The 19357-nt window shown below is 39.7% G+C and overlaps 1 protein-coding gene across 12 annotated transcripts in view; it reads left to right on the top strand.

The window, feature by feature from the left end:
- The window catches only part of ENPP2 (ectonucleotide pyrophosphatase/phosphodiesterase 2), a 116940-nt gene that overhangs the window by 85860 nt on the left and 11723 nt on the right, over positions 1-19357 (top strand). For 4 of the 12 annotated variants that reach the window (XM_024345261.3, XM_016959803.4, XM_001143143.7 and 1 more), the window contains 9 exons: positions 1045-1076; positions 1819-1946; positions 4071-4158; positions 4316-4403; positions 5520-5704; positions 7964-8015; positions 15892-15966; positions 17298-17434; positions 18773-18908. In XM_024345261.3, the coding sequence (XP_024201029.1) occupies positions 1045-1076; positions 1819-1946; positions 4071-4158; positions 4316-4403; positions 5520-5704; positions 7964-8015; positions 15892-15966; positions 17298-17434; positions 18773-18908 (921 nt within the window). The remainder of the gene's footprint in view (positions 1-1044; positions 1077-1818; positions 1947-4070; positions 4159-4315; positions 4404-5519; positions 5705-7963; positions 8016-15891; positions 15967-17297; positions 17435-18772; positions 18909-19357) is intronic. The other 8 variants (XM_024345263.3, XM_024345262.3, XM_009455834.5 and 5 more) reach the window with 3 other exon arrangements.

Below are 19357 nucleotides of genomic sequence, written 5' to 3'. Positions count from 1 at the left end.
GATTTCAAGCTTTAGAGCTAAGATTCTGAAAATAGACTTTGGAGTCTGTATATTTATATCCCAAGGCAAGTTTATTCATACATTTTTAACAAATATGAACAAATATTTATTAACAAATGTATATTGAGTGTCTACTCTGAACAGGCCCAGGGATGCAGCAGCACGTGACACAGATAAGGCCTGCTCCACTGGTATTTAGATGCCAGGGAGGGCTGCCTCATGATAGTTGCTATCTCTTCTGAACACCACTTTCCTTTTCTGCTGATTCTGTAATAACATACTGAAGCAAACTTCCTGAAAACAAAACAAAATCCAAGCAACCTACAATCTCCTCTTTCTCCCCACATTCCGCCCAAAAGGGGAGCTTCAGATAATATAATCCTGTCCACAGTTTATGCACAGCCATCATTTACATAATTTTGCTTTTAGCTAGTTCAGAGTATTGACTAAAATCTTTTACTTGATGCTATTGAAAATAAAGGAGGTGCATGCACGTGTGTGTCTATGGCTGGAGAGGTGCAGCTACCTGTGTAATTACACCCAGGATATAAATAGGGAAACAAACTCCCTTTTAAAAAAATAACTCAATGGATTAGAAGTTTCAACTTAAAGTGGGTGAAGACTTGTTTCAAAAATCTGCAGATAAATAAGAAGTTACATTAAAAGCCCCAAATGCCCAGTTTAGTTCCTGAGGTCAAACTGCAAATAAATTATGTCTCAGGGGGAACCATTAGGGGGAACTTAAAACAAGAAGCAATTTACCTAGCAGTATCCTGGTGCTATGGAAGGAGGAATTCCCTCCAGAAGAGCAGAACTGGACCTAGGAGGGCAGTTTACTATAGGATTTGTTCCACTTGCTTAGCTGCATGTCAATGACTGAAATGTTAAATACCCCTACACAATTATTTATCTTTCAAACAAAACACTAAAGTGATAGTCTTCTGTGGGATGGAAGGAGAAAGAATTGAGTATCTTGCTGCAAAAATGATTTCTCTTGGTAATGATTGTTAGTTCTTTTGAAATCTTTCTCCTCTCTTTGAACAGATGACCCCAAAGCCATTATTGCCAATCTCACGGTAAGTGTTGCCAGTTGTCCCGCCTCTGCCCTGCCCAGGCCTCTGCCCCTGGAGCAGCCTCCCTCCTGTGTGTGCCTCCCCCGGTGGGGGGGGGGGGGGGGGCGGGCGGGAGGAACACTTTCCTCACTGCCCTGCCATCCTGTATATTTGTTTCCTTAAGAGCTTTCAAAACTTCTGGCCTGTGGTCAGCTGCAGGCTCCCTAATGGTCTTGGCAATGATACAAATGGAGAATATCTGATCCTTCCATTAGAACTGAAAAGTATTCATTCATGATTAAACAAATCTTTACTTTCCCTGAACCAGAACTGCCCACCCACTCTGCTCCATTGTTCCCGGATGCTGGGTAGCGACCTTAGTGGTACAAGAGCATCTAATCAGATAAGCCTAAACCCATGTGCTCCTCCCCTCCCACCGACACCCCACCCCCAACTGCTTGACTTGAAGGAGTTGGGAAAGGCCTTGGAGTGTGAATTGCTCTTAGCGATGGTCTCACAAGCCAGGAATGCATCTTAAAATTCCTAACTGTCCTCAGATAGCCTGTCATATCATCTCCAAGGTTACTTAATCTCTTTTGAATCTATTTGTTTTCAGCGTACATTATTTAATAGAAACAAATTTCATTTATTCACTCACTAACCTTTGGTTAGGCTTAAAATCTCCTTCAGCTTTCTAGAGAGAGAATTTGTAAGAATTTTTCCAAAAGACATTCCATCTGAAGTCTGATTTCCATTTCTATTTCAGTGTAAAAAACCAGATCAGCACTTTAAGCCTTACTTGAAACAGCACCTTCCCAAACGTTTGCACTATGCCAACAACAGAAGAATTGAGGATATCCATTTATTGGTGGAACGCAGATGGCATGTTGCAAGGTAACTGGTATATGGGCTATTTCTGTTTCTCATTTCCACAACCACCCCTTTGGCAACTGGAAATATTTTATCATCCTTAGTCATCACTGAAAGAAATATCAGTTGGAAATCTCACTGTTTCCAAAGATTTTGTGGGCTACATAAACCATCAGTGCTGAGATAATATATCTCTATGTTCTGGGTCTCAGCATTGTGGTGTCTCTTTGCAGTCTGTCAGTGCATCTGTGTGTGTGTGTGTGTGTCTCTTTCATCCTTTGAATTTACATTCTAAGCTCTATTCTTACTACTTGAGTAAGTCAAAAGTATAAATGGGAGCTTGCCTTAGTGTATTGGGCTGATTTGATCTTGGTTGTTGAGACTTTGCTTGTAGCAATATTTATAGAGGACTTTAGAAAATGTTGTTAATGTTAAAAACTCTGTTATTGTGGGCACTTTTTACATTGCTTTAAATATTCCCAATGTTTGCCTTCTATTGAACTACAAAACACTCTCCAATGTTGAAGAGAATGTTCCTTGCTTTTGAATGTGGTCTAGGACATGTCTGGAGGCTCTAACAACTTCCAATGAGTTAATTATTAAGGATTTATCCATTTTCACACAGACCTGGAAGTAGCTGTTCCCACTCACTCTTGCTCCAACTTTCTACTTAAGAAAAGCACTGTGAATTTGTCTATCTCAATAATTGAACAACTGCCACATGTACTCTAGCTGGGTACTAGTTTGCAAGAGAAAGAAGATAACAAGAAAATATTTAGAAACTCTAAGTTCTAAGAAGAACTTAGAACTCTAGAAACTTGTATCAGTATGGGATGTTTAGAGAGACACATTTGACAGATACATAAATATCATGCTGTAATTTTCCGGGTGTACTTAGAGTTAGATATGTGGGATTATGAAGAAAGATGTACGAAGAACAGGAATTATTAGAGTCTTCTAAAACAGTTGTGGGAAATCCTCATGGAGAATTTACTGGCCCGGTAAATTAATTGGGATGTAACTGAGATTAACTGGCCCGGTATGTGCTCCTGAAGGACCTTTTATGTATGGGGCAGCTTGGAAGGGGTCACACTGGCGCAGGTAGTAGGTTCATATGGCAAAAACATGGGAGCTGAGTAGAAGTTAAGTGAAAGATGATGACAGTTGGGCAAATTAGTGTAGCCCAAAACCAGGCATGTTGGTTAACAATGCATCTTTTAAATTTAACTCATCTTGCATTGTTGAGGTATTGTATGCATATGTCTTATTATCCCAAGCTCTTATTATTCCAAGGGTGGAGACCCGTATGTTAGATTTTTTGTTTTCCCAAAGCACTTTCAGTGCTATATACCCATAGGTACTTAGGAAATATTTGTATTAAATTAACATGAAAGCTATTTTGGAAAAGGGTCACATGACAGTTTTGCAAAAGGTGTCTTCTGTCACAAAAGGAAAGATCAGATGGTCTTGATGTCTAGAGAGCAGTATTTCTGTTTTCTGTTTCTAAATAGAGATATTGTCTAGGTGAGACCATGCTTTTGTCAGATATGTCATGATTACTGTTAAGTTGGCTGCTTAGTTGTACTCTAGTTGTATTGTATATTGATAGACAAATTTGCATGCAAATATTTTTATAGAATATAGATCTCCATTCATTGTTTAAACATCACAAATTTATTTTATTTTAAATTTTAAATTATTATGGGTATATAATAGGTGAGACATCACATTTTTTTAAAGTGCCAACTATGTCTTGACACTGACCCTAGGGAGGGGTACATAGAAGTGAACCAGACAAACATGGTCCTAGAGTCGAGAATCTTACAGTCTCAGAGCTAGCGAAGCACCTAGACAGGCAGAGCATGACTTTTGACAAGTGCCCTACTTGGTGTAAGCACGAGCTCCAAGGAGGGCATCATGACTTCAGTTCACAGGTCGCCATTTATCCTGCAATAACTGTCAAAGAAAAGTCACTTGGAGAAATGCATAGGATCCTCTTTTCATCATCACAAGAAGAATGCAATTAAAATAGAGACAAATAAACTTTCAAAAGCCCCTTCTTAGATATTCTTTGTACCCTGAAATTACCTTTTTATCAAAGTAATTTCATGAGAAATTCTAACTAATCATGAAATTGTTTCAATTTAGGAAACCTTTGGATGTTTATAAGAAACCATCAGGAAAATGCTTTTTCCAGGGAGATCACGGATTTGATAACAAGGTCAACAGCATGCAGGTATGATGGCAGAACTGTGAATTGAAATTGTGTTTTAGTGGTTCTTCGAAACGATAAGTAATGGTGGTGTGAGTGAAGTTGTACAGTATTCATAAATAGAGGAAGGGTTCCTACCTAACAATGCTTAACTGTTTTTGTTTTTCTTTTCTTTTGGAAGACTGTTTTTGTAGGTTATGGCCCAACATTTAAGTACAAGACTAAAGTGCCTCCATTCGAAAACATTGAACTTTACAATGTTATGTGTGGTAAGTCACTCGTTTAATCAAAACCATTGAAACAATCTTTAGTTAGTATATATGATCTTTCTCAATGTCAGAGAAAGAAATGAGGTGTCTATTTTCTGGGACTACCTCCTCTTCCCCACAAAAGGTTGTAACTTGCCCATTGGTTCAAAGACAGAATATTATCCCCTTCTAAGGCTTCTTTGTCTTCCTTCAACAGTTGACTAATGGGGCGTTTTCATAGTGTTGCTGTTGGCAGCCTCTGGCTGGACTAACATAGCATTACAGTTTGACACCACTGGTCAGAGACCTGATGAAGCAAGAGTTCTGCACAGAGTCCCCTCCACCTCCATCTCTCGCATTGCAGCCCAGTTAAAAATGTTGCCAGCTTGCATCCTGGCCAGCTATTTATGTGCTCTTAATTATTTTTCTTCCTTGAACTTCTAGTTGCTGAATGAGGACAACTTTTCCTATTTAGTAAGGGAGTGCCAGTCTGGTGGTTAGAGGGGGAGTCTGCAAGTCGGGTCTCCTGGGTTCTTTTCCCATCTTGGCTGCTAGCTCTCCCCTGTCCTGCCTCTGAGCTCAAGCAAGTTACTGAATACGCGCTTGGCAACCATTCACTTGCTATGAAATCAGCCTGTTCATTGCTCAGTGGCACTTCAGGGGACAGGGCCAAAGCCTCCTCATGTCCCCACACTTCTGTGGAGTCATTAGAGGGCAGACTTCTAGTTAGTTATTGATTATAAGTCTCATTTCAAAACATGGAATTAAATAGTCCCAGAGAAGTGCAGAAAAAAGTGATACTGACATTGATCACTCTTGGGTTGTAACTATCGCAGATACAGGCAATAGTTAATCAAGGTCTTGTTCCTTCACTCTTTCTTTCTGGGAATCTCTCTCTCTCTCTATTCATGGTCAGGCAATGAACTTGGGTATTTCAGAAAGCTGTGGCAAGATGTTTTTAGTCCAGAATGGTTCAGGAGGTAAGGAGGGGGTGCCTGCCATCTACATTTGGTTTTGTCCAATTCTGATTTGTGTTCACAGTTTTCAGACCCATAGAAGGTGAAGGGTTTTAAATCTTACCATATCTCATCAAAAAAATGTAAGAAGCACCTGCCTCCTTTTCTTAATTTTCATTAGATCTCCTGGGATTGAAGCCAGCTCCTAATAATGGGACCCATGGAAGTTTGAATCATCTCCTGCGCACTAATACCTTCAGGCCAACCATGCCAGAGGAAGTTACCAGACCCAGTTATCCAGGGATTATGTACCTTCAGTCTGATTTTGACCTGGGCTGCACTTGTGATGATAAGGTAGAGCCAAAGGTAGAAATAATCTTTATGTTTATTATGGAGAAGTTTGTTGGGTGGCTAACAGTGCTGGCCCATAGAACTTTCTGTGACAATGGACATGGTCTATAATTATGCTGTCCAAAATGGTAGCTACTGGCTAGTGTGACTGAGGAACTCAAATTTTTATTTCATTACTTTATAATTAAAGAGCCCTGTGTGGCTTGTGGCTACCATATTGAATAGCACAGGTATAGACCATGAAAGACAAAAAGTAGAATTCATGTTGCTATTCTGTGCAGTCACAGTTCTCAACCAAAATCTTTTTCTGTTTTCTTCAACTGTGGATCACATGTCTATTAGTGATGGTCCCGATGGGAGACAGGTGGCCCATATAGAAGAGGTTTTGAAAGAGAGTTTAGGCCAGGTGTAGTGGCTCACGCCTATAATCCCAGCACTTTGGGAGGCTGAGATGGGTGGATGATTTGAGGTCAGGAGTTCCAGACCAGCTTGGTCAACATGGTGAAACCCTGTCTCTACTAAAAACACAAAAAAATTAGCTGGGCATGGTGGCGCTGGGAGGCTGAGGTGGGAGAATCGCTTGAGGCAGAGGTTGCAGTGAGCCGGGATTGTGTCACCACACTCCAGCCTGGAAGACGGAGTGAGACTCTGACTCAAAAAAAAAAAAAAAGGAAAAGAAAAAAAAAGAGAGTTTAAAGGAATTGTTTCAGTCATGTTTAATGAGTAATTTACCAAGGCTGAGCAGGGTGGATGGAAGTCAATGAGGAGTGACGAAGTGCCCTGGGGTTCGCATAGTACCTTCTAAGGTTTAAAGGGTGAGGGGAAGGAGTAAGTTTCCAAAACATGGAGAGACAGCCGAATAGGAAGGAACTATTGTATTTGGCCAATGAGTGCAGCTTGTTCATTGCAACCCAGCAGGGAGCACTCCCAGATAGGGGAGTGCTACCATCATCTTCCTCCCCTGTACTTCCATTCACATGTTTCCCCTTGGTAGAGCCCAACAGGGAGCCACAGGGCAAGTCTGCTCTTTGATGCCATCCCTAGAGGTCAGCCTCCCAGGCCACAGAGCCAGGCCACAGGGTGTGGGAGGGTGCAACAAGGATGCGGTGGTGGTGCAAACAGAGACTACCCCCACACACTATGCTTGGACAGGTTTTCTTTCTTTTTTTTTTTTTTTGAGATGGAGTCTCGTTCTGTTGCCCAGGCTGGAGTGCAGTAGTGTGATCTCGGCTTACTGCAATCTCTGCCTCCTGAGTTCAAGTGATTCTCCTGCCTCAGCCTCCTGAGTAGCTGGGATTACAGGCTCCTGCCACCATGCCTGGATAATTTTTGTAGTTTTAGTAGAGACGGGGTTTCACTATGTTGGCCAGGCTGGTCTTCAACTCCTGATTCAGCTGATCCACCCGCCTTGGCCTCCCAATATGTTGGGATTACAGGCGTGAGCCACTGTGCCTGGCCTTATATATCTATTAAATAATGTATGAAGTAATCTTTTGTGTAGTTTCCTAAAATAACCTATACTATAGTTTTGCATGTTATAAAATTTTTAATAAATGCTATTATACTATATGTATCCTGCAATTATTTTATCATTATGTTTTTGAGACTTAATGTATATTAGTACATGAAGTTTTAGCTCACTTATTTTTACTGCTAATACAGTAGTTAATATTTAATTATATAAATGTACCATAAGAATTTTTTTTCATTTTCCTACTTGAGAACATTTAGTAATTTGCAAATGTTAGCTCTTACAACAATGTTGCCACAGACATTACTGGAAATGTCTTCTTGCACGCATATGCTAGGGTATACAGTGAAGGGTAGAGTTGCTGACTCATGATGTTTCAGAATTGCTGAGTCATTACATTTTAGCTTTGGTGAAAAGTGATTTCATAAATTAGTTTGGGAATCACTTCAGTGTGCCTAGAGATTAATCTGAAACATTTAGGCGCTATCCTAATTAACTTACACATATATGCCCAAGTCATCATCAGTACCCACATGGGAAATTGGTACTGTGGTGACTATCCACAGTTTTAAGGAAGGAAACAGAGACTGAAGAAGGTGCTTACAAACATAGAACTGCTAGAGGTGGAGCCCAGAATGTCAGTTTGAGAGAAAATAGTAATTCCTCGAAAGAATGTATGATATAGATGGAGTTTAGAGTTCGCTTTTGAATTTAGCAGGGTGCTAAGTCGACAGTAGGGCACAGAGGGAAAGAACATTTCTGATTTGCTTTCTTTTTTCCTTTACTGGTTTTCACACATGAAGAACAAGTTGGATGAACTCAACAAACGGCTTCATACAAAAGGGTCTACAGAAGGTAAGGGGTTGTTGCAAAACAATCAGATAAGGTTTTTCTCGTTTTCGAAAATCGAAAAGGCTTCTTATTTACATTATAGTGTAAGCACAATATTGTTTAAAATTAGAATTTGTATTTCAAAGTGACTTTCATACCTATCTGGCAAAGGATATTGGTTTATTCCATGTACACAAGATGCCAGCTGTGTAATAAAAAAATTCCAATAGCTTTTCTCCCCTCTCAATAGCTTTTAAGCCCTCTGAAAAATACACAATCCATTTTGTATCTGATGAGTCATAAGACACTGTGGGGCACTCCTATAAATGGAATGATAGTCACAATGATAAATAATAGCAGCTGGTGCCTATCCTGAAGGTATCTACCTCGAGAGTCAGTGTATATATAGATATATATATATTGTGATAGGGAGAGATTCACCAAAGGAATCAAATCAGAACTGCCTCCTCACATGAAGGATCATCTCGAGCCCTAACTCTTACTTTACGTACAATGACAACAAGCACGTATTAGTGAACTTTTGCAAGCTTATGATATGACCAAAAAAAAAAAAAAACTTAGTGATTTTGTACTAAGATGCGTTTCTCGCTCCCATTTTAGTGTGCTGGCTGTAGGCCAAGGGCAGCTTTGCTCCATGTGTATTCTTTATTCTGGAACCCAGGCTGAAGGAGCAGCCTCTATCAGAGACATGTCCTGCTCTTGGTAGAGGGAAAAGAGTGGCAGAAATGTGCACTGGGTCTTAATGCTTCTGCTTTTATGAGGCATATGTCACTCCATTCAGTTAGCTGGCCAAAGCTGAGCACATGATACCAATGGTGTAGGGAAGTACATTTTCTCCACGGGGACTCTATCCTGCAAGTCATATGGCAATGGGTGGAGGCAGTAAATATTGAGGAACAATAACACAATCTACCATGCAGGCTCTTTTTATCTGATTGTGAAGTTTCACAAAATTGGAGGAAAATAGAAGGGGAGGGGAAGCCTCCTATACATGTTACTAAAGTAGATGGGATAACATGTTGAAACAGCCAGGAAATGACTAAAAGTGTATGGAAAATGCAGAAAGAATTCAAGCATAGCAGCCACAAGTCATGCAGCAAAGATGCACGTGGTCAAATTCTCCTGAGAGCATCGCTTGAGTTATTAGCTTACATATGGTTCTGTTTATCATATATGCTCTTTCCAATCTGATTAAGTAGAGTTGAGGAAACCGGTAGAAGATTTGATTTACTTGACTTATTTTTCCTCTTTTAAAGATCTTCATCTGCCTCCTTCTTCCTTTTCTGTATCTCCATCATCCCACTTCTCCCTTTGATCACAGAACACACAGACTCTGGCACAGAACGGAATGAATCTCACTTTGAAGATAGGCCATTGTTGGTAGAAGGCACACAAATCTTTCACAAACTCTACAAGTGCTTTGCAATGTTGGACACCTAACCTCTAGTGGACTATAGTGTCATTATAATTAGAACAATTAGAACATTGCTAGAGTCAAAAGATGGGGAGTCTCATGATTCAAGTTTTTCAGATATTTAGTTGCCAAGGCAGATAAATACTACTCAGATGCTTCTCTTCTAAAAGTCACTCATGAAATTAATTATGGTAACTTCTGTTGAACTCCCATGATTTTGCTGATTCAAAGTCTGACTGTTCATGGTACTAAAGCATTTCTGTCTGAGAAAAACATTCCTGCATTTAATTTGTTGGTGGCAGTGTCCTTATATGACAAAACCAGTCTCACAATTCATTATAAACAATAACCTCAGCCGGGCACAGTGGCTCACGCCTGTAATCCCAGCACTCTAGGAGGCTGAGGCAGGTGGATTACCTGAGGTCAGGAGTTTGAGACCAGCCTGGCTAACATGGTGAAACCCCTTCTCTACTAAAAAAATACAAAAATTAGCCAGGCGGTAGTGGCGCGTGCCTGTAATCCCAGCTACGTTGGAGACTGAGGCAGGAGAATTGTTTGAACCTGGGAGGCAGAGGTTGCAGTGAGCTGAGATCGCACCATTGCACTGCAACCTGGGCGACAGAGCGAGACTGTCTTAAAAACAAACAAACAAACAAACAAACAACAACAAAAAAACACACACAATCACTTCAAACTTAAGAGCATAAAAATAAGAGACATCTTCTTAGTGAATCACTGACTCTCAGGGCTATAAGGAGCTATAGTTAGTAAGGTTACATCTCCATTGCTCTGCTCTGAGTGGAACATGAGTTTCTTACTTAAATCCCTGAAGTGTCTTTTTATACCACTGAAGCTTAAAGTTTGTGTATTTTCATGGAAACAAACCCTCATGGATACATTCAGCAAGCATTTGTTGAATACTGACACTGGGCTGGCACTGGTTACTCTGACACAACTGTACCACTGAGAGTTTCTAATTCATGGCTTCAAAGTGGTGGCATAAAATATTAGGGGGGAATCTGGAATAGCTCATGCTATTCTAAGTCTGCTCATGGCCTAGTGGCACCAACCTTTAACGATACAAGAGAGCCTTCAAAAGTATTTGTCTTATTATGTGCAATGCATTTCCTTCCTTAGATGCTGGAATATGTATAAACCTCAATGCTCTTTCTCCTGTTGCTCTCTCCTATCTCTGTCTCTTGGGCTTTGTCTCCTTTTGGGCTCTATCTTGGTCATTTCTTCAGTGGCAAAGCGATGTTTTCTTGGTCTGAGTTCTTTCAGGCCATTATGGTGTTTCCTGTGTCATAAATTTGGCCTCCCATTTAAAATATTCAGTGTCTGCCCTACTGGAGGAGATCCTTGTGAATGTGAACCACCATGTATGTGAGCACACATGTATTATGTTCAGGGCAATTACTTCCCCTTTCTGGGTAACTTTGAATACATATGAAGGCTTTTAAAGTAGTTTGTAAACCTAAACTTCTATACAGATGTAAAGTTGTACTATTTTTATTATTAGTTTTTTAAAACACAGATGTAAGTAGTTGATATTTTTCAGAATATGTCATGAGCTATACATACTTCACCTGTAACATTTATATGTGACTGTTTTAATGGCATATGCTGTAAAATCAGTCATACATCTGTACAAAATACATGAGTAAAAGCTGCATGTTCCAGTAGTGAAACCATCACAGGGATATCTGTGATAACAAAGAGGTATGTTAAACCAATCTTGGGCAATATTTTGCTATAAATATTTAAACTGTTATGGAATCAAATCCTTTACTAAAATAAAGAGAAAGAAAAATGTAATCCTCAAAAATGGCGATCTAAGCTGCTTGCTAAACTTTAATATTTCTAGATAGGTGGTAGACTCCAGATCTTAATTGCATGCCTGTTGTTATTTCTGGATCTCATATACCTAATGTCTTGGCCGACTTTCCATGCAATGAAAACTCATTTCCTTGTGGCATTGAATTGATGGATGAATGAATGAATGAAAAGAAAATTTAAAAAATCTCTTGTAGCAAGCAATTCTGGCACTATAGCCAAGTATAATTTTCACTGCAAGAATAATTGCACCATTTATTTTCACCTTGGTCTTTTCTCTATTTACATTGCTATAAAAATGTTTCATATTTTCTTAGGTTAGCCCTCACCATCATCTTTGTGAAAAAGAAATTAAAAATAATTTTAACACCTATGTATACTTGGCTCCTTATCATACACAATGAGAAGTTAGTTTGGATAGGAAAATGACTTAAACACAGCTGGGTGCGGTCAGTGGCTCACACCTGTAATTCCAGGAGTTTGGGAGGCCGAGGTGGGTGGATCACCTGAGGTCAAGAATTCAAAACCAGCCTGACCAACATGGTGAAACCCCATCTCTACTAAAAATACAAAAATTAGCTGGGCATCGTGGCATCCACCTGTAATCCCAGCTACTAGGGAGACTGGGGCAGGAGAATCGCTTGAACCCAGGAGGTGGTGGTGCAGTGAGTCGAGATCTCGCCATTGTACTCCAGCCTGGGCAACAAGAGTGAAACTCTGTTTCAAAAAAAGAAAAAGAAAATTGACTTAAACACTAGTAATTCTTGTTAACTTTAAAGCAGAGTCCTGAATATGGCTACAGAGGGAACATCTTCTTTAGCTCTTGTCAATTCTGGAATGTTTCTCATTTGTGTTATTTCTTTGGAGATATTAGTTGTTCTAGAGAAAGAAGGAGATAGCATTCACTCCTGCTTCTGAGTGTTTGTGTCTGCATGTGTATCTGTGTGTTTTTGGGAATACTTGGAAGAAATCAGTACATAGTAATTGTTTATTGTTTATAGTAGAATTCAAGATGAATTTGATGGTAGATTGAATTTTAACAACTTTTACCTAGCAATATTCTTTGCCAGTATTGAGGTAGAGCCCATACCTTTACTAAACAGTACAACTGCAACTGCTACAACTGCAGTTACTTTGGGTTAAAACTAAACAAGGCACTTTACATATTTTGCCTGTAAACAGTGCAACATTCCAGGGAGATATAAAGCTTTGGGAGATTAAGTTACAGAGTACCACAACTATAAAGAGCTGAGATTAGATTTGAACGCAGTTTTATATGACACTGAAGCCCATGTGCTTTCATCTGAAAATGCTTCTTATTCTAAGAGTGGGAATAAAGGGAATATGTCAAAAGAAAATTTAGCTTTTCATATACATTTTGTGGCCTAAGTAGAGAGACTCTTTGCTCAACAAAAAATTTGTATATCAAAGTTTGGAAGTTGCTTCTGAAATACTAGATGCTTTGACAGAAACTACTGTCCTCATTAGCTTCTCAGTAGGCATTACTTGGGCAGAGTTCATGCCTGGAAGTAGTTGGATCTTCTTTCCCATACACTCTCCATAAAATAACCCAGTGGCCAGCACCCAACTGGAGACCACCCAAAAGGCCAAGCAGAAGAGTAATGGCCTGGTATTCTAGTGCTGCTATGCAGCTGAATTATTTTGTGCAAATCATAAACCTCCAGTTCCTTCATCAGTAAGTTGGAGATGATACTACTGACCTGCCCAGTGTACCTTTCAGGGTAACATTGGACAGGTCATATGTAGAAAGCCAAGATTTTAAAAAATATATATCATTAACTTACCAACAAGTGTTTGCCAAGTAGATATTATGTGATGGGCATTGTTGGAGATGGAAGATACAGTGGTGAGTAAAACAGATGAAGTCCTTGTCCTCATAAAGTTATTGTTCTATTGTAGGATTTATCCAGTTGATACATTACAGCATAATGTTTTCAAGGTTGGGGTAAGAAAGAACAGGGCACTAAAGAGAGGCCTTAAATCAAATCTCAGAGGAGGTTGAAATGGCAGCAAATGATAATAGGCACTTGTAAGGCAAAGGAGAAAGTATGCAGGAAAAGGAAAGATCTTGGGTAGAGATTTTGTGGTAAGATTTAAAAGCATATTATTGTGGGAGTGTATGTTTTGAAAAAACAAAAAAGAGGAGAGATTTTCATGTGGCTGTCAAGACAGCCTGCTCATCTGTGGGAATCTGAATCAGGAAGCTAAGGAGGGAAAAGGAACACAAACTCCAGTCTCTACGACCCAAATTTGGAATACAAAAAGAATGAGTGCTGGGGAAGTCCACACCACTTAAAAAGATTGGCCTCACAGTATTTTGCTAAGTGTGGTATCTGGAGGAGAACCTTGGCATGTACCAAAACTGCCAGAGACACTATTGTAAACAGGGAACTGGGGCCTGGAATTCCATGACAGGCATTCCCAGCCTGGGAAGACCAGGTTATACTAGATCCACGTGAAGAAATCCCGGAAACATATTGCAGAAGCAGAGGCTTGCAGGCTAGTCTCCAGGGTTGCTGGTCTCGAGATAAAGATCTCAATGTGTGCCGAGAACAAGATTCAAGTACATTTTGTGGCCTGAGTAGAGAGACTTTTTGCTCAACAAAAATGCAGTGGGTGGCTCCCCCAAGATGTCATAAAGACTAGGAGAGTCAGGCTATGACTCTGAACCTGTGATTCTTTGATACTTTGATAAACTGAAAAAATAAAATCTAAATTTTGATTCTGGACCTTAAAATGTGTGTTTCTTACTGCAGAGATTATTTCCCCCTCTTTCTTAGATGAAACTGTTAAGCTCCAGGAAGACCCAAGTAGATTTTTTTGGGTCATTGGGGACCTTGGTTGGATTTTTAGGAGGCTGTAAAAACCACTGTATTTTTTCCCCTTATTATGCTATTTTTGCTCAGTAATAATTGAGAAAAAGGCAGTCAGATAGTGATACTTTTGTGTTACAGCTGTGTGCCGAAACTTGCAGTTATGACAATAGCTTGGAAGCTATGGAACTCAAATTTCTTTCTTTTCTTTTCTTTCTTTCTTTTTTTTTTTTTTCTGAGACAGAGTCTTGCACTGTTGCCCAGGCTGGAGTGCAGTGGCACGATCTTGGCTCACTGCATCCTCTGCCTCCCAGGTTCAAGCAGTTCTGCCCCAGCCTCCCAAGTAGCTGGGATTACAGGCGTGTGCTACCATGCCTGGCTAATTTTTGTATTTTCAGTAGAGATGGGGTTTCACCATGTTGGCCAGGCTGGCTCAAACTCCTGACCTCAAGTGATCTGCCCACCTCAGCCTCCCAAAGTGCTAGGCTTACAGGCGTGAGCAACTACACCTGGCCAGAACCCAGATTTCTGAAGCAAGTTGAATCTATATATGTAGAGCAGTAGAGTGAGTAGAGATGGAGAAGCTTTATTGAGGAAACCTTTCAGGAGAAAATGAATCTTTTTTTTTTTTTTTTTTTTAAGAGACGGAGCCTCGCTCTGTCACCCAGTCTGGAGTGCAGTGGCACGACCTTGGCTAACTGCATCCTCCACATCCTGGGTTCAAGCGATTCTCCTGTCTCAGACTCCCCAGTAGCTGGGATTACAGGTGCGCACCACCGTGCCTGGTTAATTTTTGTATTTTTAGTAGAGACAGGGTTTTGCCATATTGGCCAGCTAGTCTTGAACTCCTGACCTTAAGCAATCCACCCGCCTTTGCCTCCCAAAGTGTTGTGATTCCAGGCATGAGCCACCATGCCCGGCAGAGAAAATGAATCTTAAGATATCTCTGCCCCTCTTGGGCCCCTCGCCCTTTCTTCTTCATGTCTCTTCCATGAGGGCTGAATATTTGTCATACACTTTTGAGCGTGAAAAGGGACACTATTAACAATTATACCAGGGCAACAGGCATAAAACTGTAACATGGGGCCAGCCTGGTTTAACTTCATATGCTCCTTAAAGGACTTTATTGATGCCACCTTCACTCCATTTCCAGTATTCATCATCCTCTGCATTCCCATCACACTCTGTAACTATCTTTAATATGGTGCAGACCACATGGCATCTGTTATTTGTGCTATGTTTGTCTCTCCCTTTGACTTGTGAGCTCTTTGAAGGTAAGAGCTCTACCTTAATCATCTTTGCCCAGTACCTCCATTCTACAGCGCAAGGTCTGGCACAACCAAGGCGCTCAATGTTTGATGACGAAGAATAATGGATACATTTGGAAGGAGATAGGTGACAGACTTGGCGAAGACTGGAGAAGTTATTTCTGGTAGAGAGAAAGGAAATAGCATATATGATAGTGTAATGTTGCTAACAACGATTGTGAAGAGAGTGTTGCAAATACATTAGCCTTTGTGGAATAGAGTGTTACATTGAATGCTTAGAAATGAGGGAGGATTTAGAGGAAGAGCCAGAGTTAGTAGAGACTATAGATTGTCCAAGATTCTTGTTTGGTGGTTGCTCTAGGGAGGGGTATTGCATATGGGAACATGGCTGCTATTTTGTTGTCCCCTAATGGAATCGATTAGATGCCAAGCTTGAATTTGAGTTTGGAGGACTGTGTGTGGTAACCATGAAAACTTAAATGATGAAAAGAGAACAGCTTCTCAAAGAATTTTGATACTTCTGCTTCCAGCTGAAACCAGGAAATTCAGAGGCAGCAGAAATGAAAACAAGGAAAACATTAATGGAAATTTTGAACCTAGGAAAGGTTTGGTTTGAGTTTTGAAGGAAAGTCTGGGTTGTTTTACTGCCCCTAAGTACTACTGTTACGATTTGCTGGCGTTTTATTTGTTTATTATATTTCATTTATTTAATATTGTCAGATTATGTTCTAATCCTTAGGGGTGGGTCCCCAAATTTGGCAGCTTAACTAAGGCTTCTACATTTACTGCAATGCTGGAGCAGCCGAACTACCCAGAACAGGCTTGTGTTGTAATAGTGTGGGCCGCTTTGTCTCAAATCCGCAGTTCTATCTGGGAGGGTCTTGCAAAGTATTCTACAAAGACTTTTCTCCATTACTTGCATAGAATGGTAAGACTTTAATTAAAGCAACATGTATACATTATTTAATAAGTGTTTTTCAGAACTGATTTTCTCTAGTAGAAAAAATAGTACAAGAATTTATTATTTTTTTAAATTTATCACTTAAGGAATTGTGAATTGCCTAAGCCTCAGTCTCTAAATATTTTGGTCAGTAGGGCCCCACATTTCCAAGAATCTATGGAAGTTTTGACTTTAGCCTATCCAAAGTGGGCAGATCAAGCTCCAGGTATTTATTGCAGAGTGTGGAATGAAGATTTTCATACTGAACTCCCATCTCTTCTTCCACAAAGAGTAAAGCTTCAGACCTTTTTTTCCTAAGAAGGGAGCTTTCCTTTGGATGTCTGAATCTGCACTGGGGGTCTTCATTGAGTTCTTTGGTAACTGATGAGCTTCCCTCTTCTGTACTTAGAAGACCCTCTTGAATGCCCACTTATTTTATCTATACATGTTCCTTTAAGTTCTTACCTAAAGACTTCTCCTCTGTATGACAAAGCTGCTTACTTTAAATGCTCATCACTACTCACTTTTTATGCTGAAGGAATGCATATTTGAGTTGCTGTATGCATACAATGATCAACATGTGCCTTCTTCTTAATTAAATCATTGGTGTACCTGATAAGCCTCTTCAGGGGTCAAAATAATTAATTCTACAGAAATCCAATCCTATTGGCTTTCCATTCAGCTGAATCATTTCAAAATTTATTACATAATGTTTCCTTTATATACAAATCGTAAATTCTTTACAACTAAAAAAAGCATTCTGTAAATACAGCATTTACATTATGGGTTTGATAACTGTAAGGCTTGACCCATGGTTAGGTGATCAGATCAACCACAAACGTGTTAGGAAAACTAGCTTGATTAAATTAAGGAGAGGGTGCTATATTAATAATGAGTAAGCTAGCCATTTTAGGTAACTTGACTCTTCCAATATTTCTTTAACATTTGATGTAAAATTTAATATGCATCTAACAGTTTATTTTTTTTCTTTTTTAGAGAGACACCTCCTCTATGGGCGACCTGCAGTGCTTTATCGGACTAGATATGATATCTTATATCACACTGACTTTGAAAGTGGTTATAGTCAAATATTCCTAATGCCACTCTGGACATCATATACTGTTTCCAAACAGGTCATTGAGAAAATCGGATTTTATATTTTTTATTTTATTACATTCCTCATGTTAATACAATGATTCCTTGCTTAACAGAATTTTGTCTTAGAAAATATTTTATTTTTTCTTAATGACAGAAATCCTATGTTGGATTTATTGTAAGATATTTTGAATTAGCCTTTATTCAATGTTCTGGTAATTCCATGGGAATATGTTAAACATTGAAGGTAGATCAGTAATTCTTTTATTTTCTTTTACTCTGCCTAAGTCATTGCCCAATAGTTACAGAAACTGCCAAGGTTTGTTTATTTATTTTAATAGACTTTATATTTTAAGAGCACATTTTATTTCTCAGCAAGATTGAGTGTAAAGTGCAGAGTTCCCACATACTCACCCACCCCCCTTCAACCTCCCCCACTATCAGCATCTGTTTTTTTTTTTTTTTTTTTTTCTAATGTTTTGAGACCGAGTCTTGCTCTGTCTCCCAGGCTGGAGTGCAGTGGCATGATCTCAGCTCACTGCAACCTCCGCCACCTGGGTTCAAGTGATTCTCCTGCCTCAGCCTCCCGAGTAGCTGGAATTAGAGATGCACGCCACCACACCTGGCTAATTTTTGTATTTTTAGTAGAGATGGAGTTTTGCCATGTTGGTCAGGCTGGTCTCGAACTCCTGACCTCTGGTGATCTGCCTGCCTTGGCCTCCCAAAGTGCTGGGATTACAGGCATGAGCCACCACGCCTGGCCCCGGTTTGTTTTTTAACAAAAGTTTTATGTTGGGGGTTTCAGTTTTGATGAAGATGAGATAAATAGGTATATATCACAAATTAGAAAATGTTATTTGGCAGTTGAGGCATGTTTTAAATTTTTTAATACAAAGGAGGAGAACACTTCTACTGCCCCAAACACAGTTTATTGTTGATTTGTACTGTGTACACATACGTATGTTCTTGTACATTCTACACACACACACACACGCACACACACACACAGATAAATAGTCTATTTAGAGGAGATACATCTATATTGTTTCTAAGAGTGTTATTTTATAAGTTATCTTCAATGAGATTCTATTTATTATTTCAACAGTGGGATTTCTGCTTTATGTTCTGCTTTCTATATTGTTTTTCTTAAGACTTTGATAAAGAGAGTTATGTTGATTAAAAAAAGTTTGAAAACTTGTGGCTTACTGTACTTAAAACTAAGGACTTTTAAAAAGAAGTCAGACTATCAAAGATAAAAAATTTAAAAAAGGAGTCAGACTATCAGAATACAAGCATAGGAGAAGCCAGAGGGGTTTTGATTTCAGCCGTTCGTAACAGAGCCACGGCATTGCTGAGTGCCTCTGACTCCCGTGCAGGCTGAGGTTTCCAGCATTCCTGACCATCTGACCAGTTGCGTCCGGCCTGATGTCCGTGTTTCTCCGAGTTTCAGTCAGAACTGTTTGGCCTACAAAAATGATAAGCAGATGTCCTACGGATTCCTCTTTCCTCCTTGTAAGTTAAGAATATCAAGATCTGATGCCTTCTGAGGGATGTCACATTGTGCAATCTTGGTATTTGGAATTTCAGTGGCTTGGGTTTTCTTCAAGAGAGGGTGCTCAGAAGATTATCTAAATGAATTTTTATGGGATCCTTCCAAAATCAGCCAAAAAGTGACTAGCTTTCAAAAAATCTAATTCTCCAGGGGAATTCTAATGTGCAAGGGAATCTTCTGTGTCCCGCCTTACATTATTAAATGAGAATCTGAAAAGGAAACAGTGAATCATTAAGACACTAGTCGTTTATGTAATACTATAGAGGGGATCTCTTAAGATTACTTGAGGCCAGGCATGAGCCACCATTGTAATCCCAAAGTAATTCCAGCACTTTGGGAGGCCAAGGTGGGAGGGTTGCTTGAGTCCAGGAGTTCGAGATGAGCCTGGACAACATAGCAAGACCTTGTC

This window comes from Pan troglodytes, chromosome 7 (assembly GCF_028858775.2).
Source record: "Pan troglodytes isolate AG18354 chromosome 7, NHGRI_mPanTro3-v2.0_pri, whole genome shotgun sequence".
Taxonomy (NCBI): domain Eukaryota; kingdom Metazoa; phylum Chordata; class Mammalia; order Primates; family Hominidae; genus Pan; species Pan troglodytes.
This window is presented reverse-complemented; position numbering and strand designations above follow the sequence as displayed.